The sequence below is a fragment of the Eptesicus fuscus genome, chromosome 11 (assembly GCF_027574615.1).
Source record: "Eptesicus fuscus isolate TK198812 chromosome 11, DD_ASM_mEF_20220401, whole genome shotgun sequence".
NCBI classification, from domain to species: domain Eukaryota; kingdom Metazoa; phylum Chordata; class Mammalia; order Chiroptera; family Vespertilionidae; genus Eptesicus; species Eptesicus fuscus.
The window spans coordinates 85469908-85495858 of NC_072483.1; the positions used below are offsets into that span (position 1 = coordinate 85469908).

Below are 25951 nucleotides of genomic sequence, written 5' to 3' on the forward strand. Positions count from 1 at the left end.
GAGCTTTCTGTATGTTCGCGCGTGTTAGAATGCCGTTTCAATCCTCAGAACAGCCCTAGGAGGAAGGGATGAGTATTTTTCCCATTTTCAGAAGGAAACCGAGGCACAGATAGGGAAAGTGCCTGGACCGAGACCCCATGGCTGGAAGGAGTTGTGCTGGAAATCGGAACCCAACTTCCTGGTGTCTCAGTTCAGACTCCCCTGCACTGCCTGGCAACCCATTCCTCTTTTGCTGTTGTCATTGTTATTATTTTGATAACAGTAAAAATAGCTCTTTAAGACCAGAGAGAAAGGTACGAGCCATGGTGGGGGGAATCTATGTACATTTGCTTTCACGTATGAACATTTTGTGGAAATGATCGTAACCAAGCAGCTCTCACTCTGAGAGAACTAATTAAGAAATGAATGAAGGGATTCAACGGATACCCAAATTAGTCATTAGGGCTCAAAGATGTGGCGTTCTGGTCTAAATCCAGCTCTGGCACTGGCATCCAAAATAAACACGACCAGCTAAGCACCACGGCTCACGATTAAAACGGATTTATATGGTTTAGGCGTCCACACGGGAGCGGCCTCCTCCTAATTGAATTCGGACACCTCTTCAGCTATTGTGAGTTTCATCTGCCATCTCATCACTCTTTTGTAAGCGCTGGCACTAGGGCTGTGCCGAGGGAGAAATCGTTGCAGTCAGGGATGTCTGCGGAGTGAGTATAAAAATATAAAAGAAAAGCCTTTGAACTGTAATTAGAAAATTCCTTAAGTGTGCTCACAGGACATATGTTGGAGGCCACCACCCACTGGCGGGAGGAGTGACAGAACGGCCGTCCCCTTCCCTGCTCGGGGAGAAGCAGCCAGGGGAAGTCGTGTTGCGACACGCGATTAGAGCAATCTGTTGCAGGCCACAACATTCCTGCTCCCACCTCTAATGTGATTAGTGACAGACAGCTGGAGGCCTCTCATTCTCCCGACAGAAATATGATCAGAATTGGTTTCAATTGGTACATCTTTCCATCAAGCTGTTTGTTCAAGCCTTCCAGCAGAATAATCAGAGATTCTGATTATTTGGTACATTCCGAGAAAACAGGAATTGATTGTGCCCTTGCGCGTCTGATGGGCAGAATGCTGCCAGAATGTACATAGTAACTCTTCAGTTGCCTAACAGAAAGAAAAACGAAGCAGTGCATATGCATGTGTGTGTGCACGTGCATGAGCCGAGAGAGAGAGAGAGAGAGAGAGAGAATAGGGGCTGACCAGGAGTTTCTGTAGTAATGCTCTTTGAACAACAATAAAGAAAGTGTTTTCATGGTGATTCAGAATTCAGACATGAGGAAGTAAAATATTCTATTCCACTCATGGAAAAAAACCAGCTCCCACCAACATCAATGGTTTCAAAGTTAGTCATCGTACCAGTAAAATTTCGGGGTTATGGGGGGAAAAAAAAATCAAGTTTAGATGAAACATTCATGGAAATATCCAGGTGCCATGAGACCCCATTAATTTGGACTACCGCAATTTGGAATTTATAATCATTTGACAGGGTCTGAACCAGAGATGATCTTTCCACAACAAATATATGGCTCGCTAAGCAAATTAAACAAGCAAAACGACGGGGGTGGGGTGGGGTGGGGGTACAAACAGTTCAGTTCAGGGAAAATGTGATGAACCGGAAAGAACGTGCTTCCTGCCCAGCAAATACTCCTGATGAGCCCCTTCAAATACTAGTAACGGGTGACAGTGGACACCCTTTCACTGAGAGTCCATGTCGTACAGGCCCCTTTATGCACCTGAGCTAGAAACATCCCAGCAGCTCCGCAAGATGGGCGTGACTATCCCCACCTTAGCGAGAAGGAGACGGGGGTTCAGAGAAGCAGGTGGCCTGGAAGACTGCACCGTTTCCCGGCAGCGGAAGCAGGATGCAAAGCCGGCCCCGGGCATCTTGCTCAAACGCCTACGTCCGTCCATTCCCACCCAACGCCCAGTGAGCCCTGAAGACCGCGAGTCCTACTCCTGGAGTCACTGGAGCAAGACCCTTGACAATGTCAACAGCAGCAAACTCAGTGGCCATCGCTGAGGAGGGAGAGCCAGGCAGTCCGGCTCCAGAGCCCGCCACTCTCAACCATGACTCCTCTCTACAGCCCAGGGGCATTGTAAAATACTTTCTCTTCGGAACTTTGAAGGATTTGACATGCATAACACTACCCTAGGAAACCCACAGAAATGTTAATGTGGGTGGAGAAGGGGAAGGTGGATGAGGCAGACTTGGGTCCACTGCCCCTCCCCCATACTCCACTACAAGCGGCTTCAGGCTTCACACCTATACACAGACACTCTGGCGCTGAGACCCTGAAAGCCTGGCCAGGCTGTGGCGAGGCCTCAGGAGTCAGCGGCAGGTGCAAGGACAGCTGGCCATGTGCACGGGAGGAGGGTATGGAGAAGGGAGGGGCCGTGGCTACTCACCTGGGAATCCACAGAGGTGTTCCTGAATGCAGCCTGGGCTCTGGAGGGCTCTAGGAGAAAGGAAAATTGGGAGGTCAGATCTCACATTAGCAGCCACACCACCCACTTCCATCCCACCCACACCCAGCTGCAGGTTCTGGGGCCAGGCAGACGTGGAATTTGCCTTTACTCGTGACAATAGCTGTGTGGGCAGAGTAGCCTCTCTGTGACTCAGTTTACTCAGTAGTGCAGTGGAAGATAATGCTACGTCGTGCAACGAACTGAGCACACGATAATCAGTTTAATCATAGCGACAGCTAACATCTGTTGCTTGCTCAGAAAGTGCCTAGCATTATTCTAGAGCAGGGGTCCTCAAACGTTTTAAACAGGGGGCCAGTTCACTGTCCCTCAGACCGTTGGAGGGCCGGACTATAGTTTAAAAAAAAAACTATGAACAAATTCCTATGCACACTGCACATGTCTTATTTTGAAGTAAAAAAAAAAAAAAAAACGGCAAAAACACCCGCATGTGGCCCGCAGGCCGTAGTTTGAGGACGCCTGTTCTAGAGCTTCAAATAGGCTAACTCAGTGGTCGGCAAACTCATTAGTCAACAGAGCGGCAAACCGAGACTCGTGAGCCCCATGTGGCTCGCGAGCCGCAGTTTGCCGACCACTGGGCTAACTCTTCAACACTCTGAGGTAGGCACGATTACGCTGGCATTCTGCAGATGGAGAAAATGAGGCATCAAAGAGTCAAATCACCTGTCTCATCAAACCACACAGGGCAAGTGGTGGATCAGGGATTCTTCTTGTGACCCTCTCGCCCCAGAGACTGGATTCTAAAGCACAGTGATATCCTGCCTAATTCACGACTAATAAGTGTTAGCTATATTGTTATTGTTGTTATAATACTCCCTTCTCCTAGAATATATAACCACACAGCTCCAGGGAACTCACCGTTTAGCTAGTAACCACTTGGGCATAGAGACACGTGCCAGAATCCTAAGCAAACCACCCAGTCACTCACTAAGTCAATGAGGGTTTCAGGGGTCCCCCGAGGATGCCTGCGTGTCAGGTGCTCTGTGAAGCACTGTGTAGGCTTCACATGCTCTGGTCACTCATCCCGCAGACTCACATCAACCTCCACGAAGCAACTGGAGAACAACGGCGGAGAGGGAGCACGGAGAGGCTGGGACGGGACCCCAGCACTCTGGATGCCGTGCCTGCCTCTGGCACCAGCTCTCTGGGTGACCTTCTCTAGTCACCTGACTTCTGGATTTCATAATTAAATGAGAAGGCTGGCCTGGCGGCCCCTCAGCCCCGAGGTTCTAATATACAATCCTATTCTGACACTGTCGATCAGACCAACTTTTCCTCCCAACAATCCATTTTGGAGAGAATGGATTATAATAACTCTTATTGTTTCTAATGAGCATTGAACACAGTGCCAGGCGTTGTGAATAGCGCCCAGGATATCAATGGAAGACTCGGTTTTCGCTTTGTCATTAGCTCTCTGAGTAGGATGAAATCTTATCATAAGGAATCTTGGCAATCAGAAGCCCAGGGGAGAGTACAATCCTGAGGACAACTGAGCATGCCCAATGTGAACCCTGAGAGTGGCCCTCAGGTCCGTGACACTCCCAATCCAGGATTCTGGTGTCCCAGGTGCCCAGCAATCCGGGGAAGGGATGCCATGCCAAGATGACGGGACAGATAAGAATGTCTGGGGGAACCAAGATGGCGGCTCAGGCAAACGCCTGTACTCGCTGCCTCCTACGACCACATCAAAATTACAACTAAAGCACAGAACAACCATCATCCAGAACCGCCGGAAAGCTGGCTGAATGGCAGTCCTAGAGAAGTAAAGAAGAAAGCACACAGAGACTGGGAGGAGGCGAGGAGGCACGGAACGAGCTGGCCCGGCACCCACATGGGCCGCTTTTTTAATCAGGAGGGAGACAGTCTCTGCGGAGGTCACCCGGAGGAGCAAGGGGTCCCAGCCCACACCAGACCCCCAGCCCAGGGTCCCAGAGCTGGGAAAAGAAGTCCTTATGGGCAGTAAGAACTACAGGCTCTGAAAACCAGTGCAATTGGGGCTCAGTGACACGGAGGCTGCCGGAGACCCAGCTGATCCTCTTAAAAGGCCAGCACCACAAACTGAACTTACAAGGTCCTGCTTCCTCTGAGCTCCATCACCAGGGTGAGGCTCTGGGGAACACAGACACATACCAGGAGGAACTGGATTATCTGGCTTCGGGGCAGGAACTCAGGGGTGACTTTCTTCCAGACGGAGGTGCCCACAGGGATCATTGTTCCTACACTAGGACCTCCCCAGTCCCAGGGCTGACTGGCAGCCATTTCTGTTTGCTCCACCCTGGTGATTCCCTAAGACCCTGCCCCATCCAATTTACAACCATCCAAGCTGTGAGCAGTTGAAGGCCCTGTCCTTGCTCAGACTAAAACCTGTCAAACAAGCTACAGCTGGGTCAGGGAGCCCCAAACCTATCAATAAAAGGCCCAAGACCCGGCACCAGCACCAACTTGCCTTGCTTCACAGCTGGGCCTTGTCTGGGCACTTCCAAACCCAATACAAAAGGAGGAATCTGCAGATCTCCCTGTAGCTCCTGCTGGGTGGCCCCAGGCAGTGGCTGACTTTGCACCTCCCTGGAGACCCAAGAGCCAGTGTACTCAGTGGTCAGTGTCAGACCATACCAGATTACAACTCTATACCTCCATAAGCTACACATTCAAGGGGCAGACTCAGTGAGCAACAAAGCCCCACTGAAGCAAGTCCTGCTCCATAGGGGTGTCTCCTGCATAGCAGCTCTCCCACTGTAGTCACAGCTGGGCCTCATAGCCAATTCCTCCCAGTGACACCAACAGGATCAAAGCTCAACTACAACAAAACTGTGCACACAGCCCACAAAGGGATGCACCTAGAATGTCCACCTCAGATGATTGGGGAGACTGAGCCACTGGGGCCTATAGAACACCTACTACACAAGGCCACTCTATCAACTCAAGGAGACTTAGCAGCTCTCCCCAATACATAGAAACAAACCCAGGAAAGCAGCCAAAATGTGGAGACAAAGAAACATGTCACAAGTGAAAGAAATGGAAGAAAGCAAACTACTGGATAGAGTTCAAAATCACAGTTATAATCAAGAATCTCCTAGAAACCTCCAAGGGACTTAGTGAGACTTTTAAGGGTCTTAGTGAGAATGCCAAAAAAAAAAAAAAAAAAAGGAAAGGGACCAGTCAAACATTAAGCATACACTGACTGATATAAAGAATAATATATAGGGATTCAACAGTAGGCTAGGATCCTGAGAATCAAATCAACGATTTGAAATATGAGGAAGCAAAAAAACCCCAATCAGAAGAGCAAAAAGAAAAAGGAATCCAAAAATATGAAGATAGTGTAAGGAGCCTCTGAGACAACTTCAAGTGTACCAACATCCGAATTATGGGGGTGCCAGAAGAAGAGAGAAAGCAAGATATTGAAAGCCTATTTGAAGAAATAATGACAGAAAACTTCCCCCACTTGGTGAAAGAAATAGACTTACAAGTCCAGGAAGTTCAGAGAGTCCCAAACAAGAGGAACCCGAAGAGGACCACACCAAGACACATCATCATTAAAATGCCAAGGGCTAAAGACAAAGAGAGAATATTAAAAGCATCAAGGGAAAAACAGTTAGTTACCTACAAGGGACTGTCCATTCGACTGTCAGCTGATTTCTCAATGGAAACTATGCAGGCCAGAAGGGAGTGGCAAGAAATATTCAAAGTGATTAACAGCAAGGACCTATAAGCAAGATTACTCTCTCCAGCAAAGCTGTCATTCAAAATTTAAAGTCAGAAAAACAGCTTCACAGACAAGAAAAAGTTAAGGAGTTCATCACCACCAAAACAGGGTCATATGAAATATTGAAGGGTATCTAATCTAATAATAGACAAATATGCAAATTGACCATACCTCCGACACACCCACAAGCCACGCCCACCATCCAATCAGAGCGAGTATGCAAATTAACCCAAACCAAGATGGCTACAGCCACAGAGAGCAAGGTTTCCTAGGTAACAGAGGAAGCCAAGCTTTCTGCCAGCCTTTGCAGGCCTAAGCCTCCACTCAAGCTACAAAATTTCAATTATAGAAGGTAAACAAATTCAAACAAATGGCGGCAGAATGGAGCTTGAGAGAGCAGGCCAGGGTTGCTGCCGGCAACAGGCGGCAACAGGGGAAGCAAAGCTTTCCACACACCCTGGTTGGGCCCACCCGCTTAAGGCAACAAAGTTTCAATTATAACCCCAACACAAATGGCTTCAGGCCTCGGAGGGAGCCCCAGGCTTGGCTCTGCTCCAGGCTACAAAGTTTCAATTGTAGAAGGAAAATAAATTCCAGATACCAGGGCCTCCGCTTGCGTTGCCAGGGGGCGTGGCCAGCCTACAAACCACCACAGGCCCCTCGCTCAGGCCGCCCCACGCCCCCAGGGTACCCCACCCTGATCCGGGACACCCTTCAGGGCAAACCAGCTGGCCCCCACCCCTGTACCAGGCCTCTATCCTATCTAATAAAAGAGTAATATGCAGATTGATCATCACTGCAACACACAATATAGCTGCCCCCAGGTGGTCAAAGATCCTGCCCCCATGTGGACACAGGATGGCCACCACAAGATGGCCAGCAGGAGATGGCAGTTGAGAGGCACCTGGCCTGCAAGGGAGGGCAGTTGAGAGGGACCAAGCCTGCAAGGGAGGGCAGTTGGAGGTGATCAACCCTGCAGGAGAGGGCAGTTAGGGGTGACCAGGCCGGCAGAGGAGGGAAGTTGGGGGCAAACAGGCTGGCAGCAGAGTGGTTAGTGGGTGATCAGGCTGGCAGGCAGAAGCTGTTAGGGGCAATCAGGAAGGCAGGCAGGCAAGAAGTTGGGAGCCAGCAGTCCTGGATTGTGAGAGGGATGTCCGACTGCCTGTTTAGGCCCGATCCCTAGGATCGGGCAGTCGGACATCCCTTGAGGGGTCCCAGATTGGAGAGGGTACAGGCTGGGCTAAGGGACAACCCCCCTCCGTGCACGAATTTCGTGCACTGGGCCTCTTATTCTTTAAGAAGAGGAGAAAGAAGAAAAAGATAAAAAAATATGAACAACCAAGTTGCAACAAATACGTATCTATCATCAATTGAATCTAAAAATCAAACGAATAAAAAATCTGATGAACAGAATAAACTGGTGAATGGAACAGAATCAGAGGCATGGAAGTGGAACAGACTGACGATTCTCAGAGGGAAGGGGTGTGGGGAGGGGCGGGAAGAGACTGGACAAAGATCTAATATGCATGTGTGCATTACCTATGGACACAGACAATAGGGTGGGGAGGGCCTGCGGATGGGCAGGAGCCGGGTGGAGGGGAGCTATGGTGGGAAAAAAGAGAGACGTCTGTAATAATCTCAACAATGAAGATTAAAAAAAAAAAGAATGTCTGTGGAAAATAAGCCAGAAACAGACAGCCAGTGAGATGCTTGGGTAGAGGGCTGGATTTGTTTTCTGAAGTCAGTGTTGTGCGCAACAGCTCAGAGGTGAGAACTCGGCTGGCAGAGAGCTAGTTGACTTTCCCGGCCTTCATGAAGTACGCCACTGGCTATTTGGACAGCCATCTTTCTTCAGGTATTTGTGAGGACACACAAACTGCCCCTTTGAGAAACGTTTACTCCAACACAAGATGCTGCTAACTTTACCTAAAGGTCAGTTCGTCACATTAGATGTATTTGCTTCCACAGAAACTCCTTAGAGGAGACTAATTCAGTCAGTATAGTACTTCCGTCAACAGGAAATTGATTTTAAAATATGCTTTTCAAACTTGAGAAAAACAACATTTTCTGATATTATGAACTACAAACGGCAAATATTGTGTTGGCAATGTCATAAATAACACACGAGTTGTCAGATGAGATATTAAACACGCATAGATTTAATTTTCAATGAAGACTTTACAACATACCCCAAAATGTCCATCCATCCTTGACATGGGAGAAAGTTGCATTTTAATAAATTCCATCTCCTACCACAATAAAAGTCAGTACAAGATGTTTATGTTCTTAGAGAGGCAATGATGGTATTCTTTACAGATGGCTAAATACTGGCAGCATATAACTTCAGAAGGCACAAAGTGGTAGAAGATATAAAAATGTATTATCCTGATAGGCAATCAGGTAATGGACATACTGTCTCTGTCCAAGCACCCTGGGCCTGGGAGTCTACAGAGAATCTAGTTCCTAAATTACTCTGAAAGGAATTCTAAAAATGTTTTAAGCAATGGCAACATTATTGGAGCACATGCATAAACTTCAGAGATGACAAATCTGAGGAACAATACTCCTTGGGTATATGAATCATAGCTTGCTTACGCCTGGAAAGAAAATAATCAAAATTTTAATAGTGATTATCTTTGGGTTGAAAAATTATGGGTGATCCTTTTCTTCTTTATAATTTTATCTGCTTCCCAAACTTCCTATAATAAGCATGTGTGACTTTGAAGCAATTGTTTTTTCAATCTTATGATATATTATGGAAAATCGCCTGATGTAAAAAGTGAAAAGGCGTTGGAATCAGACAAGCTGGGGCTCAAATCCCAGCTTGTACCCTTTCTGGCTTGGTGCCTTCACGTGAGTTGCTCAGCAGCCTGAGTTGCACATGAAAGGGAAATAATAACGCATCCCTTGAAGCAACATTTCACCGATTACAGATGAGATACTGTTAGTGCTTAGCACACAGAGTAGGGGCCCAATAAATAAATCACTCTTCTATTCATAGTACACGGGGAAGAGAAGTTAGGCTTCTCTGATAACAGTAAATAAATTCATTGGTGTTTATAAATTGACTAGAGGCCCGGTGCACGACGGAATTCGTGCACCGGTGACGTCCCTCAGCCTGGCCTGCGCCTTCTCACAATCAGGGATCCCCTCAGGGGATGTCGGACTGCTGCTCCTGCCTGCCGCTCCCGCTCATCCCAGCCCTGCTGCACCTGCTGCAGGCTCACGCCCAGTCTGTCCTGATCGTGAGAGGTTCGAGCCACCAGCCGTGAGCCCTGCATCTGGTGCCCATTGGTCAGCTGAGCAGCGCTCCCACTGTGGGAGTGCACTGACCACCAGGGGGCAGCTCCTGCATTGAGCATCTGCTCCCTGGTGGTCAGTGCGCATCATAGCAACCGTTCAACTAGTTGTTTGGTTGCTTAGGCTTTTATATATATAGATGCTTCAGGCCCTTTGTTTATAGAAGCGAATGAGTTTTTAACAGAAATCTTCTAACAGTTAAAAGTTCAGAAAAAGAGTAAGAAGGAATAGGCTCCACCCCATTCTCCTATTCATCACAATTATTAGATTCCCACAGTCTGAGACACTTGGATTCACTGGTACCTGCTACTAGGCTGCTCTATATTCAGACATTCTCTGGTTGGATGGGAGTTGGGAGAAGGGTTAAAGCAGACCCACAAGCTACCACAATCAAGATCTTTTCCATATCGTCATTTCTTATGATTAAAGTGGACAGAATAAATTATGATATTGTTTAAATGAGGGGGGAGGGACAAGATCATAGATTCGCTGGCTTTTCTTTTTTCATGGTGGCTATGTTGATATTTTCATCCTATTTATCCAAGAGTAGTTCAATCAGTGAGGTTTTTGATAAATCTCTGTACTCAACAGAATATGGCTGTGGGGGATATGTTGCCCTTGGATATAGGTTGCTGTACCTTGATTACAGCAAGAAATATTGATTTACCTGGCTTTAATATCAAGCCAGGTATTTGTTGACACGTGGAAATGAAAAATATCAAAACCATGAAAAGCTTGATATATAGGTCAAATCTCATTTTAGCTCACTCCAAGGGATTGTCCAGTCTTCTGTATTGGAACTGTGTTCTAATGATGTTGCCTAAGTCACAGATTAACAGGAATTTTCTTTATAAAGGGATTTGCTACATAAATGAATATTGGTATAGACTTTTATGTAGTATAATTTATTGTAAAATGTGCAGCAAAAACCAAAAATCACTACGTACTTAACATCTCCCTTCTCCCAACTCTGGAGACGTATCTTGCTTTCTAACAAAGGTGTGTGTTCAAAGGAACCACCTGTTGGCGCCTCCTTCCCTCATCAGAGGAACAGCCACGGGCGTGACCTTTGAGAAACTCCAAGCCCGCAGGGGCTGCCGGGCAAACAGTTCCCTTATTACTGTACACCGTGGAAGCAAAGAGTTAGCAGGGTCTGGTGAGCGTAGCCCTAGGAGGGGTGTATTTTTACCTATATATATATATTTTTTACAAATATCCCCATTATTCATTTGAAAATATTTTAAATGGTAAATCACTTCTCCTCAAGAGGGATGACCAGTGACCATTAATTAATAACTGGGAAACTAATCGTAAGAGCACTTCTGAGTTAGCCAAGTGGTTTGCTCACTACATATAATCCCCCATATGACCTTGGACTGCAGGCGTCATTATCTCCACGTGAGGGCTGCGGGAGCCAGGCTCCGAGATAGCACGGCACTGCCCAGCGTTAGACTAAGCCACGGAGCCACGTCTCGAATCCAGTCTGCAGATTCACATCCAGGTCTCCGCTCACAGGTCTAGCTACGCACGAGTTGCACAGACAGCCCGGATGGAACTCGGTGTGCCCTTCCCACCTGCAATAGTTGGCGGGCCATACCCTCCACAGGTCCAGGTGGCGGTCATGTTCTATCAGGGTCCCACGCCTTCTCACGAAGGCTTGAATGACACCGTCCCTCCCTTGCAAGAACTAAAATGACGGAAGAAAACGAGAACAATTCCAAGACAAGAATGGGTACAAGGGCTATAAAAATTCAAGAACTCAAAAGCCAAAGATAGCTTTCTTGATGAGACAGCAGTTGGTTGGAAAATGCAACAGAGTACCTCTTGGATACGAAATATTACACATTTAGGGTTTTTTTCTCTTTTATTTTTACTAAGAACTGAGACCTACAAAATGACAAACCAGGATTACCCTATTAAAAGACACCTTCAATTGTTCCTTTGTCCTGAGAAACTGTGTCAGCTACTGACTGGCAATACCTATACCATCATCTTCATGTTAATTATGCATTTTTCCTACAAAATTGATTGCCACATTTCCTGCTATAAGTCAGCCTTGAGAGCTGCCAAGATAAATGTTCCAAATGGCTCACTTTTTTAAAGACAACCTGACAGTTCACCAAGTAATTCTTTAGGGGTTCCTCCCAGTACACTTCATGTCTCCCCTGTACCTATACTTAGACCTAGAGCAATTATTACAGCTCTTCCCCAGCGTATCAGCGGATAGCTAAGGCTAAAGATTTTCCCTTTCAACCCTCACATGCAAGTAGTGAAACGTAAAACTCCTTTTGGCCGCCTTAATGTACTCTGGCTGTTATTACTGCTTAATTCCTGCGTTGATCTATGTGAAATCCTCTATTCCGAGGGAGGTAAGTAATTCTGGCTTAGTCCATGCAACTAAACAAAGATGACTTTGTATGATTGACTAAATAAATATTTTCTTCTCCTGAGGTTTGCTTTCATCATGTTTTATTTCCTTTGGTTCACACCTTATGCTAATGAGGCTCGGTTCCAAAACATATAAGAACGTAGGCACACGAAAGGTACGGTGCGGAGCCAGCCAGGCGTTCCAGCCAAGTGTCCTATCTTCTACGTGGCACCGAGGGACATTCTGTAAAGTGCACAATGGTCACTATTCATTCCTCCAGCCTTGAAAGAGATAGGCCCGGACCGCATGCCAGCACTGGAACGCGTCAGCTTTGAAGCCAGACAGCTGGTCAAACACCATTTCCACCACCGTTATCTCCGTGACCTTGGCAAGCTACTGATCTCCCCTCGGAGCTTTTCATCTGAAAAATGGGGGTGACAGATGCACCTCAGCAGAGCCGTGGAAGAGTTCGGTGAGAATGCTGCTGTAGAAAACCTGCCACATACCCTGGTACATTAACAGACACTCAAGAATTGTTATTCTTTTTCTGCCTCTCTATGAAATGCCATCAGTGTTTCATTTTGAATCTGTTGTCTATGCACCCAAATAATGTGGAGGATATTAGCGGTGGTGCTCTTTATGACAGCAAGGAATTGGAAATGGTCTAAGCATAGAGAAATGATTACATTAAGGTATATTCATATATTGAAATATATGCAGTCATTCCAAATATTTTTCAAATCATATTTTATGACAAGGGAAATTGCTACCCTAAAATTTAAGTGAGGAAAACAGACAAGAAAACCTATATAATAATAACAGCTCACATTTACTGAGCATTTACTATGAGCCATGCAGCATGCTATATACTTTGCATGCATTATCTTACTAATTCTTCCAACAAACTTACTAGATGCATAATACTATCCCCATTTTACAGAAATAGAAACTGAAGTCTTCATCATCGCAATTTACAGTCCCTGCATAAGTAGCACAGCCAGGACTGGAATCTCAAAGTGTCTGATTACAGAGCATGTTTAACAACTACGTGACACTGACGCTTCAGTACAGACATCTGGGTCCACCGTAAGGCTGTTTAAACACACGCAAATGTACACATACACGCATACCTACAATACGCACATGCATATCTAGAAGGAATAAATGGCAGAGGCCAACAATGACAGTCTCTGGGTGGTGAAATTTTAGCTAATTTTTATCCATTTCAGTATATTTTCCAAATTCAATGAGTGTGCATTGTTTTCACAACTAGAAAAACATGTTTTTCAAAAAAGGAAATGAGAGAGAGTACCTGTGACAGTTTATCCTTTGACTTATTGTAGATTTGGGTTTCTCAGTGCTACTATTCCTTTAAATTATTTTTTCCATTGATTCCAAAGTAAAAAAAAAAAAAGACTAATTTGTACATGAATAAGTACAGAAACCACCATATGTATATCTGACAGACATTTGATCTATATATATAAAAGCCTAATATGCAAAGTGTCCCCTCAGGAGTTTGACCGACCGGGAGTTCGATCGCTTGCTATGATGTGCACTGATCACCAGTGGGTGGTGCGGAACAGTGGAAGGCCCCGGCCAGCAGCCGCTAGGGACCCTGCCCATGCACGAATTTTGTGCACTGGGCTTCTAGTATTAATATAAAAAGCCAAAGGGTTTGTGTGAAGGGGGAACATAACCCTTCTCAAGTAACATCTGAGTCCCCAGGTAGAGAGAGCACGCACCGTCGGGGACACTGCCCTCAGAGCATGCTCCGTCATGGCCACGTAGCGATGCTGTCAGAGCTGTCTGCAGAGACCTGCGCACTGTCTGGGCCTGCCTCGGCTGGATCGCGGTCGCTCCCAGGAGTTTGAAGATAATGATGTGCCGAGTGACACCTGAGGAGTGATCTCCTGTCACACCACCGCGTCATTTCACAGCAACGACTCCACAAAGAGAACAGAATGATGTACCAAAAGGCAATCCCTTTGAATCCAACAAGTTCATAGGAACTGGAATGACAGGCAGGGTATGAATTTATTTCATCAGATTATTTTTACGTAAGTTGAAAGTAAGGTTGTTTGAGTAAGCTTTTGAGTAAATTTGTCAAAAGAAAAATTAATGCATTCTAACAGTGCCTCCAAATTAATCTCATTTCACTTCATAGGCGAGGGTCTACGATTGGCTATAAGTGGATCAACAATGATAGCTTTACTGAGTATCTGACTCACTCTTTCCTGGCTCGTAGACAACCTGGGGACGGGAAAATAAGCACAAGTCAAAGATTACCAAGTTAGTAAAAAAAAACTAACAAAATCCACAGATGGATGTCAAGGAGTCTCCAGAAGGTCAAAGGGCTCTCTATCTTTGGCTTGTGTTGTGACCAACGTTTTATCAATGACAGAGAAAGTGCCATTCTCAAAAGTGTAATTGATAGGTGAAAGAAGTACCACTAACAGATTGGATTTTTAAAGATTGGAATTCAAAAATTCTACAAAAAGAGACAAAATGTAACAAGGATAGGGTTCACACAGGAACTGCACAAGGACAGGATAAGGAACTTGGCTTTGCAGCAGTTGGTCGGAAAAAGGCTTGGGAGGTTTTACTTGACTTTAGATATAAACTAACAATGGACTGCCGCTGATTTAAATGGAGGCCAACACAGTACTTGACTAGATTAATAAAAGGGGGCTCTGAATAAGGCAGTCAAAAGCAGCTCTGCGTTTCTACCCCTGGGGGAACTCACTTTTATTTATTTTTTTACATATATTTTTATTGGTTTCAGCAAGGAAGGGAGAGGGGAGAGAGAAAGAGAGAGAAGAGAGAGAGAAAGAGAAACATCAATGATGAGAGCGAATCATTAATAAGCTGCCTCCTGCACACCTCCTACCCAGGATCGAGCCCACAACCCAGGCATGTGCAGTGACCAGGTTCATAAGTCGACACTCAATCACTGAGCCACGCCGGCTGGGCAAGCTGCCTCGTTTGTAAATGGCACAGGCAGAATGGCGGGTGCCCGGAGGAGTGTTAACAGGCTGGGAACCTGTGGAAAGACCTGGGACCACATATGGTAGGAAATACCATAGCTATGATGGAGTATGTGAAGAGCCGCCACCCAGAAGGTCCATGTCTATTCTGTGGCACCCCAAAGGGTGACGGGAGACAAGTGGGGGAGCTCAGGGAGGCAGGTGTCAATATGATTGTCTTCCGTGCTTGTTAGTGAGCAATGGCCCAACCACATCCCAAAGGGGCTTAAGGTCTAGGAGCCCTGGAGGCTCTGTCAGCAAAATTCCTCGGCATCACAAGATTGTGAACTCGTCCCTGGCAGGGTTCAAATGGCAGCTGGCTGGGGGGCAAACGGGAAACGGGGGGAGACATTTGTAATACTCTCAACAATAAGATAAAAACAAACAAACAAAAAACAAATGGCAGCTGGCTGACTTGGACACTGCCTTTGGGGGGACTCTTAGACCCCAGCATCCACTACCCTTGTCCAATGCCCACAGTCTGTGCTTCTAACTTCACACCAGAAACTTCCCTGAAGACACTCCCAGGGCATTTACGTTAGCAATATCTAAATATGCCTGGCCTTAATAAAGGAGAAATAACTACATTTAAATGCGATCCAGAGGAGACCGGGAGTCAAATTCTACCAAAGTTTAGAAATGATAAATTCATGTTGTCATGGTAACCTTGGTTGATATCATCCATTACAGCTGAAAGAGTTCGTGCTCCGGGACTACCAGAACAATAACTGAGTTTATACATTCAATGCCACAAACCAGCACTAAATAAGCTTTTCTAGTGTTTTTATTTTTAATTTTGGAGGCAGGACATTCACACTCTCTCCTTGCGTGCTCACCATTTCAATATGGCACTACGCTAAGGCCAGGGTATCACAGTGGGGGAGTCAACCCATGTACTGAATCCCGGCCCCCACTCACCCTTCCCAGGGGGAATGACTGAGGAAGGACAAAGAACCTCTAGGCCAGGACATGGGCGGTAGTCACGTAGCCAGCATAACAGCCTCCACTTTCCCCTTCACAAATTATAGGACGGCCCACATTTCCATAAAAAACCCTCGCTGATCAGCAGTGACGGAGTGGCAGATCCGACCGTCTCACCGCTGTACGGCACTTCAGTGAATGGGTTTTCTCAGTTATGTATTAGCAATCACTGCAATATATGAAAGTCAGCCCACACTGAGAACAATATTGCCTCCAATCAAAACCATTCTTCCTCAGTACACTACAGCTTTCCCCTCCTTCCTGTAAGCAACAAAAGCTACAACAAAAGAACTTCCCAAACACCCACAGCTAGAGAAAGCGCGGCTCCGGCAAAATAAGTGTGAAGTCTGTCCCTGGTACCTAATTTGTGTCTGAGTCTTCCTTTCAGGGTATTTGAGTGCCGTCCTTTATTTGTCATTTGTCAGCAAAGAATAGAAATAAAAGTTTATTTTGTTGGCCGGTGTGCCTGACTATTCAGAGATTCAAAAACTTGCTTTGTTTGTTCTTACATTTTCCTGGCAGAAGATGTAAACATGCCTTTTTTTTCCATGGCTTCATGCGGTATTCATAGTCCCAGGTGAATATTTCCACAAATGCAAACCACCAGGCAAGGCTGGCCTCCAGTGAAATGTGAAGGCAACTTCCTTCTGGTCCTTCTGTGCCCTTGGATGGGTAAAACCTGGGCCCCTCGACCCAGATTCCTTCTTTTCTTCCTTACCAGTAGCAGGGAAGGGTCTATACCAGTGGTCAGCAAACTGCGGCTCTTTGGCCCCTTGAGTGTGGCTCTTCCACAAAATGTCACGGCCTTGGCGAGTCTATTTTGAAGAAGTGCGTTAGAAGAAGTTTAAAAAATTTGGCTCTCAAAAGAAATTTCAATCGTTGTACTGTTGATATTTGGCTCTGTTGACTAATGAGTTTGCCGACTACTGGTCTATGCAATTATTCATCCTAAGGACCTAAGTTACCGCTTCTATAGCATTTGCAGTTTAGGCTCTGCTGCTGGGCACTTTCTATCCTGTTTTATTTAGTCATCCTATATAATAAAGAGGCAATATGCAAATTGACCCTCACACCCTCACAAGATGGCTACCTACAACCAGGCCGGCAAGGGGGTTAGTAAGGGACGACCAAACGACTGAACAGCAGGCTGCGTGGGGCGACCAGGCTGGCAGGGGGAGGCATGAAGGAAGACTAGGCCAGCAGGGGGGGCAGTTAGGGGCAACTAGGCCAGCAGGGGGGCAGTTAGGGGCGACCAGGCTGGCAGAGGGGGGCAGTTGGGGGTAACCAGGCCGGCAGGGGGGCAGTAAAGGGTGACCAGGCTGGCGGGAGTGGGGGGAAATTAGGAGCAACCAGGCTGGCAGGGAGGGGGCAGTTGGTGGCGATCTGGCTGGCAGCGGGGGGCAGTTAGGGGCAACCAGGCCGGCAGGCAGGTGAGCGATTAGGAGCCAGTGGTCCAGGATTGTGAGAGGAATGTCCCAGATTGGAGAGGGTGCAGGCTGGGCTGAGGGAACCCCCCACCCCCGTGCATAAATTTTATGCACCGGGCCTCTAGTAAAATCATAACAAAACAAATAGGTATTAGTCCCATGCCATACATGAAAAAAAACAACACTGAGGTTTCTTAATTAAATAATTTGCTCGAGTTCATAGAGCCAGCCAATTACATGAGTCAAAACCAGGGCATTCAAGGACCAAATGTGTCCTCCTTTTCTTCTAAACTGTACTGATCTTAGGAAAAAGCCCAGCGTTTTCGTAATAAACGCTTTCCCATATTAGAGAGCAGGAAAGTGGAAGCGCTGACATTTGAAGCGCCCTTTTGAGCGGTGCGGATTCTGAAATCACGTCGTAGAGGCAGCCGCCTTTCTTCCGCACACGTAAGCCTGGCCTTCCCACAGGAGCCAAAGCAGCAGCTGTGTCACAATTTAGAAAAATCCAGCCCTCTAGGTGCCTTCCCTTTTCTTCCCAAGTTGCACATATGGTACAAATGGGACCTCCAGACCAGTGGAGCTGCCAATTAGTGAGCAGTGTTTGGTGTTAGGGAGCAGCCAGCAGCCAGGCAAGCTGTGAAACTAATGATTCAACTAACTGAGTGTCCTGCCCGCTGCTGGAGGCCTGAAGAAGCCTCGCAGGGAGAAGCAGGGAGTGGCCGGCCTTGCAGCTCAGGGGCAAGACTGCTGTCCAGGGAGGCTCGGAGATATGTGGTGGCACGCTCACCCCAAGCAATTGGGGATTGCTGTGCAAGAACTCAAAGCAGGGACTTGGGGATGTGGGAGACAACGTGAAGATCTGGTTTCCCAAGAATGAGGCTGCTGTGGCTTCCTAGGTCCGTTGTCCGACAAGGCAAGCTGCTCGGTCAGCAGGACGGACAGTCCCTAAGGGAGCTGGGAGGCGCCTGCATGGGGCCTAACCCGCTCCCAGATTCTGCAAGTGGGGGAGAAACAATCCCACCAGGGTGGCCCCCACTTTCGCAGGCCATTCCTATAGATGTGTGACTTTCATACTTCTTATCTGGAGCACAGAATCTTTCCCCTTCACACAATCTTAGACGAATGCCTAACGGGTAAAAGCAAAGAAACACAACCGCTCGGAAGCGGAGGGTTCAACAGAACACGGCGTGCCAACTCCCAGGAGAGCGCTGAGTGGCGCGGAGTCACGCGGCCCATCAGCCTTCCCGGGAACCTGGTCCTGCTGGGCCTCTCTCGTGATGGCCATGCTTCTTCCCGCACCTCCACGTTCCTGCCTCCTGCTCCAAACGGTAAGCTCTGCTTCCCTGTCAGCGGTCGGCCTTTCCACTGTGCAGACCTAGAGCTCTGCGTGCCTCGTAGGGACAGCACATCTTCCGGGCCTTTCTGACGGCCCCGCCGCCTGTCCTCGAAGCCTCGGGGCTAAGGGCTGCAGAGATTGCCACCCGCCCTCGAGGTCTGGAGGCACGCCTGGCTTCTGCAGGGCACGTACCAGTTGTTGGGCATGGCATGTTGTTTGACACTCAATGGCCGTGGGATGTGCATATTATTGAGGCTCAAGATTCACTGACTTGCTCAGGATCCGACAGCGAGACAGTGGGGGAGCCGGGACTTAGCCAGCGGGAAGGATCGATGGCCGGGTGGAGGGCTCAGAGACACAGCCGTGGCTCTCCGCATCCCACCTGGTGCCTCACGGTTGGGGGCTCCCACGGGCTGCGACTCCACCTGCCCTTCCTTGCTCCTCCTGTCGGTCTCAGATCCTCCCTCTAGCACACGAGCATCCCTGCTTCCCACGCCGGGCGGTGACTGGGAGACAGATGTGCTTTCATCGTGGCTTCGGCACTGTGAGCACTGCATGGCGCTCGCCGGCCTGGCGCTTGCACAGTCCGTCTCTCCGATTCTGAACCTGATCTGAAGCACTTGGTGTCTCTGGATTTAAGCCTCGGGGCGACTGCTGCTTCTCTGTACCTGTAGGGCTGACTTCATCATTCAGAGGGCTCCTGGGCGTGGCTCTCGCAGGAAGCATCTCCTGGGAATGAGGAGATGTCCTAAAACAATGCTGTCCAGTAGGACTTGAATGTGAGCCACGCAGGTAATTTAAAATATTCTAGCAGTCACGTTAAAAAAAAAAGTAAGAAAAAGAAACACGTGAAATTAATTTTAATAATACATTTTATTTAACTCACTCTATCCAAGACATTACTGTTTCCATCTATAATCTATATTAAACTTTATTCATGAGATGTTACATTCTCTTTTTTCTATGAAGTCTTTGAACCCATGGTGCATTTGACATTTGCAGCGTATCTCGATTTGGACTAGACTTACGTCAAGGGCTCACCAGCCAGATCCAGCTGGTGGCTATGGTACTGGTCAGTCCCCTGCTCCCATCCCTCCTCTCATTTCTCCCCTGTAATGACTGCTGCTCTTTAGTGGGGATGATAGAGGCAGGGGCCGACAGTGGGGACCAGGGTCCTTAGAAAAGACTGTAATACACCCCCAAAGGGAGAGCCCAGATCACCAGGAGCTTTTGTACCAGGCTAGAGAGCTCTGATTTTATCCCGGAGCAGCAGTGACTCTGCTGGAGGATTTTAAGCAGCTGAGTCGTGATTGCATTTGCCTTTTAGAAAGGCAGCAGTGTGGGGAGTGGATTGGAGGCAGGCCAGGCATAAGGCAGAGACCAGCTCGCAGGCTACTGCAGTGATCCGAGAGAGGAGTGACGAGGGCACGAGCCACGGCAGTGATGGTGGCAATGGTCTAGAGAGGTGAGGGCAGGTGCAAGACAGAGAAGGTAGTTTCCACAGGGTTTGGTGATCAATAAAACGTAGGGATTGAGGAAGAGCAAGGAATCGAGGGCAACTCCCAGATTTCAAACTTGGTGAAGTAGGTTCCATTAATTAAGAGACCACAAAAGATATGCTGCTTGTGGAAGTGGAGTTTTGGACTCGCTGAGTTTAAGATTCCTGGAGCAAAGGTCAGAAGAGTTCACGGTTGATTAAGGAATCAATGGCATATAGGTGGTACCAGAAGAAAACAGGTGAGTTGCCCCAAGGCAAACGTGAAGAGTGAGCAGAGGGCTGAAGAGTGAACTCTGGAGGATGCTGAGGTTTGAGAGGAGGAAAGGAACCAACAGAGAACTAATACAGAACACTGGGTGACAGGGACAAATAAAGAGAGAGGAATGTCTCAGAAGACAGATGGGCAAAGTTCCAAGGGGCAGAGAGAGGTCATTAACACCAACACAGGTCAAGAATTAGAGGAGAATCCTGGACAAGGGATCTGGCAGTTTGAAGGACAGAGGTGGCCATTAGGAAAGGCCAGGATTGTGGAGGGTTGGAGAGAATGAGTAGGTGGGAGGAGCCGGTATTGCATGAGGACTATTTATCTTTCAAGGAGCTGCCTTCTGAGGCCAGGAATGAGATGGAACATAACCAGGCAGAGAGAGGAGGAGCCAAGGGGATTTTGTTTATCTTGTCTTGTGTTTTGATAAAAATGAGAAGTACTTACAAATGCTCATGTGCTGAGAGAAAGGGTTGGTTGAGACCATGAAGAAAAGGAAGATGAAGGAGCAAGATCCCTGAGGAAGCAAGAGGGGATGGCGTCCAGAGAGATTAGCCTCAGGTTGGAAGAAGGTGCAGGAGAGGAAAGGAGTGGGGAAGAGCTGGTCATTTCTAAGGAAGATATAACATTAACATTTAAAAACTAATTTTCCTTGCGTAGAAATGTAAATGAAATAGAATGATACATGAAGGCATGCTTTTCCTCTAATACTTCTATGTATCACGGATAAAGTCAGTAGACGTTACTAGCTTCATGGAGCTCCAGAGCTGCAGTCTTGGAATATTACCAAGCCTTTCGCACACCTTTGGACTGACTTCACCTAAACATCACCTCAGGTGACAGAGAGCCACCGTGGTTGTTTATAGCTAGTGGCCTCTCTGATTGGTTGGTGTCCGTGGCTGAACTGATGGGTAAATATTCTCAATGTCACCATGCATTACCTCACAGGGTAGGGTAAGAAAAAAGCTGGGGGTGGGGGTCAGGCACCAGATTCATCTGCCACTTCTCAGCTCTGCTGATTCGATCAAGTCATCTGACTTCCCTGAGCTTGTGTCCCCTTCTTAAAAGGGTACATAATCCCAACCTTGCAAGATCATGTGAGGTTTAAATGAGATGACCAGTAAGTCTCCTTCTTTTCTTCCTTACCAGTCGCAGGGAAGGGTCTATACCAATGGTCAGCAAACTACGGCTCTTTGGCCCCTTGAGTGTGGCTCTTCCACAAAATTCCACAGCCTGGGCGAGTCTATTTTGAAGAAGTGGTGTTAGAAGAAGTTTAAGTTTAAAAAATTAAACTATCATGATGATGATGATGATTGTAGAGGGCCCCCTGGGAAGGTACATGGGCATTCCTTAATTATTGTCAGCTGAACCCAGTGGCGTCGGCAAAACCACGCCCTGGGAACACGCCTTGCCAAAAGGGCAAGGGTGTTGTCAGCCTGACCTTCATTTCAGCCCATCGTGTGGGGAAGTGGTTTTCATATCTAAATACAGCCTAGCACCAGGAATGCTCAGGGACTACTCAAGAATGCAAATAATCTCCTTTTGTCTTGACCTTTTGGTGAAACTTCCTGGTATTTGGGATATAAAATAAACTCGCTGGATTGGCTCTGGGTCCCTGTCTCTCCATCAGAAGAGGACGGTGGTCCCACCCGGTCCCAGCTCTTTTCCTTCTATCTCTGTGTCTTGTCTCTTTCTTTTATTTCTCAATCCCCAGCCGCCCCTACTCAGGAACTGGACCCGCTCTCTAGCCGCGCTGGACGCGGAAAGAGAGAAATACCTACAGATGATAATTGTGGTCATTGTGTTCTGATTTGCAGGAATTGGGTGTGCTGATAATGCATGCGTGCTTTGCAACAGTTAGCACCTGGATCCATAAGGAGAACTTCAGAATCAATCCTGTTAGGAAGGGCCCTTGAAAATCCTACTGGCCATTCGATGTTTGCATCCTTTCTTCATCCAGTACATATTCAGTCCCTGCCCTCAGACTGCCTGGGCTTGGCACCTGCTCTATAACTCACTCAACCTCCTAGGCTTCAGTATTGCTCTTCAGTAAACCCGGAGTAATTAGCACATATACTTCAAAGCACTGCTTGGAGGAAGAAAGGAGATAATGCATGTACTGAAAGGAGACACTGCCTGTGGTATAGCCTATGCTTGAATGCATTCAGTCATCTAATGAGATAGTGCAGTCCATCATAGGACTACTTTCCTTCCACTGCCCCCAATCTGTCTCTCTGAAACTTACACCCATCGGTCCTAGTTTCACAATCCATGGGGGTAGTTCTACCGACTCACAACTAGGGTTCTATGTAACGCTATGTTTGCCCATTTACTGAGCTCTGCTAGGCGCACTGGGCAGTGTCCATATGGCTGTCCACTTGGGAGCACAATCGGGCAGACATTCCCTCTTTACATCACCGGGAGAGCTCAGCCTTCGGCGGTGTTTCCATGATGCAGGAGGCCTTTCTGAGCATTCGAAGCAAGTTGGATGCTACCCAGGAATGCAACTGGTTACAATGCTTACAAGACTTATTTTGTGCTTCATGTCACAGTCAATTCAGCACTGAAAGTAATGATTGCAGGTGTCACTATATCCTTAAAGTTTCATTATTGAACCCTGCAGACCACCAGCACCCAGGAGCGCCCTGGCATCCGACCGAGGGTAGAGTCAAAAACCCTGCATTGCCTGCCGGCACTGCCCCCGCCCTCCCCCATTCCCGTGCCCTTGTATTTCCAGTAACAGCTATTGAAGTCTTACCCCAATCCTGTTAATAATCAGCTCAAACAATGATCACACTTTAGCAGGTCCCTGCCACACACCCCTGCCCCCCACCAGGAGAAGGAAATCTTCCCTTCGGAGCTCTCTCAGACCCCTGTTTCTGGGATACATGTCATTTCTCCTTCTTGACTATAAACTCCTTCCCTGCAAAAACAGTGCCATGTACTGCGTGAGTCTTATTAAAAGTTTAAAGTTTTGGGTTTTGTCCTGAACACAATAGGAGGGGTGTGGCGTCTCTTCCCTACCTCAACTTTCATCCCCAGATGGATCCCCCAGATAAATTTATTTTTAACGTTACAAGGAAGCTTTTAAATGAAAAGATTGGGCAACCCACTGATAAAAGTCTAGGATGTTAGGGCCGATGAGCTGAACTCTTAGACAATTGGTAACTCTAGTCTGAATTGTTTTATGTATAAAATACTGGCACAGCCTGCATGCCTTTATTTTTGCTCACTAATGGGACCCATCACTCTCCTTAAAATAATGACAACCTCCTTAATTCCAGCTCACAACTGCCGGCCTCCATCATTATCTCCACTCTGGAAAATGCCAGGCCTCCGAATCCCCACAGCTGACGAGTCAAGAGGCTGATTAGGACCACTGAAGAAAAATGGGAAAACTCCTTGACAAATGCCTCCTTCAAATGCCTGTCTGACCCTGTGACCCAATGTCAACATTAATGTCTATGTTAACAAATATGTACGGAGGTCAGGACTAGGTGTCAAGCTGCAGCCTAGGCTCTGGGGACACAATTGGGAGCAGTACACAATATCAAACCCCATCATAGAAAAAAAAAAAAAGTCCCCTCTGGTTGCCCAGCGCTCGCCATGCCCAAGGGCCTGTAAATGATTCGAAGATGGCATACATGGTACGTCAGTGCCCTCAAGGAACTCGCCATCTAGTTAGGAAAGAAAAAATCAAGAACTCAAGAGTATAAGAGAGGACCTGATGGTCTAAACTTTAGAACGCTAAAGGAATGATGCAGAGAAAAGGGCAGAAGAGAAAGAAACGGATGACGGCAACATGAATGGGCAGGTGGACTTGAACTTGAAGACTGTGGTTGGGTCAGAGGAAAAAGGAAAGGCATTCTAAGAGGTAAATCATGGACCGTGCCAGGTAGATCAGTTGGTTAGAGCGTCATCCCAATGCACCATGGTTTTGGGTCCCACCTCCAGTCAGGGCACATACAAGAATCAACCAATGAATGCATAAATGAGTGGGACAACTAGTATCTATCTATCTATCTATCTATCTATCTATCTATCTACCTCTATCTTTATCTCTTCCTCCCTCCTCTCTCTCAAATCAATAAATAAAAAAACAAAATGTAGATCATGAACAAAAGGGTACAAAGTCATCTTTGAAGGCCAGTGATATCCAGTTAGTAGGAGTAAAGGTTCATGTTGGAGAGAAGTAAGTTAAATTTGGGCAAGACCATGAGGTACATTAAAATAGGTTGAGGGATGCCGAAACCGGTTTGGCTCAGTCGATAGAGTGTCAGCCTGCGGGACTCCAGGGTCCTAGGTTCGATTCCGATCAAGGGCATGTACCTTGGTTGCGGGCACATCCCCAGTAGGGGGTGTGCAAGAGGCAGCTGATCGAAGTTTCTAACTCTCTATCCCTCTCTCTTCCTCTCTGTAAAAAATCAATAAAAAAAAAAAAAATAGGTTGATAGTTGAGGGGTTAGACTTTATGTCAAAAGCAACTTGGGGGGCAGGGCATGGAAAGACTTTAACTATAGAAAGAGCACTTTAGAATCAGATAAAGCTGACTTCAACACAGCCTTCCTCTGAGACAATTCTTGGAGAAGAGTTTAGGGAGGTCCATGTGACGGAAGTGAGCAGAAGGGGGCAGACTCAATCACCCAAGAGCACAGCAATGCTGAGGGCCTGGCTTTGGGGCGGGGGGAGGTGGGGAAGTGAGAATACAGAGGAAAGGTGGGGCTGGCTCCGAGGAAGTGTTACAAAGGAAGCTTCACAGGACCTGATGCCGAGTTTCACTGAGGGAACCAGAAAGCGGAGTCAGGGTGGCTCCTAGGTCTCCGGTCTGGGTGATGAGAGAATGCTAAGCCTATCAAGAAAAGGCAGGTCTTTTCGCTGTGCAAGGAAAAGGGTTAGCAAAGAACATGAGAAGTTTGTTATCAGGCAGAAGGCCTTTTAGCCTGACAGCAGGACATCCACTTGGGAAAAGTCTGTTAAATGGGCGCATAAATGAATACGGGTAGTCCTAACCGGCTTGGCTCAGTGGATAGAGCGTCAGCCTGCGGACTGAAGGGTCCCAGGTTCGATTCCGGTCAAGGGCATGTACCTTGGTTGCGGGCACATCCCCAGTAGGGGGTGTGCAGGAGCCAGCTGATCGATGTTTCTCTCTCATCGATGTTTCTAACTCTATCTCTCTCCCTTCCTCTCTGTAAAAAATCAATAAAATATATATATTTTTAAAAAATAAATGAATACGGATAGTTGTGCCAGCACCAAAGATTTGTATGATGCAAGGGCAGATGACACCATAACAATTAAGAATTTATTAGAAATACTATTAAACAAAGGTAGTGGGAATGATATAGAGTAGAGAGAAATCGATTATTTTTCTTAGATGTGGTACTTAGTGGATCCTGTCCAGCGCCACAACACTGAACGCATTAAGTTCTGTAGAAATTCAACATATGGCCTATTTACATAACAGGCATCGCAACTCCAAAATAGCCATTTTGATGTGTCAAGGAACGAACAC

General features: G+C 47.1%; 1 protein-coding gene across 7 annotated transcripts in view; it reads right to left on the reverse strand.

Moving 5' to 3' along the window:
* Positions 1-25951, reverse strand: part of SPATS2L (spermatogenesis associated serine rich 2 like) — a 147938-nt gene that overhangs the window by 118560 nt on the left and 3427 nt on the right. For 3 of the 7 annotated variants that reach the window (XM_054723409.1, XM_054723415.1, XM_054723410.1), the window contains exons 2-3: positions 13655-13921; positions 2458-2507 (exon numbers count right to left, since the gene is read on the reverse strand). The exons of 1 other annotated variant lie outside the window; for it this stretch is intronic. In XM_054723409.1, the coding sequence (XP_054579384.1) occupies positions 2458-2507; positions 13655-13690 (86 nt within the window). In that variant the 5' untranslated portion in view covers positions 13691-13921. The remainder of the gene's footprint in view (positions 1-2457; positions 2508-13654; positions 13922-25951) is intronic. 3 more of the 7 variants (XM_028153156.2, XM_054723412.1, XM_054723413.1) reach the window with 1 other exon arrangement.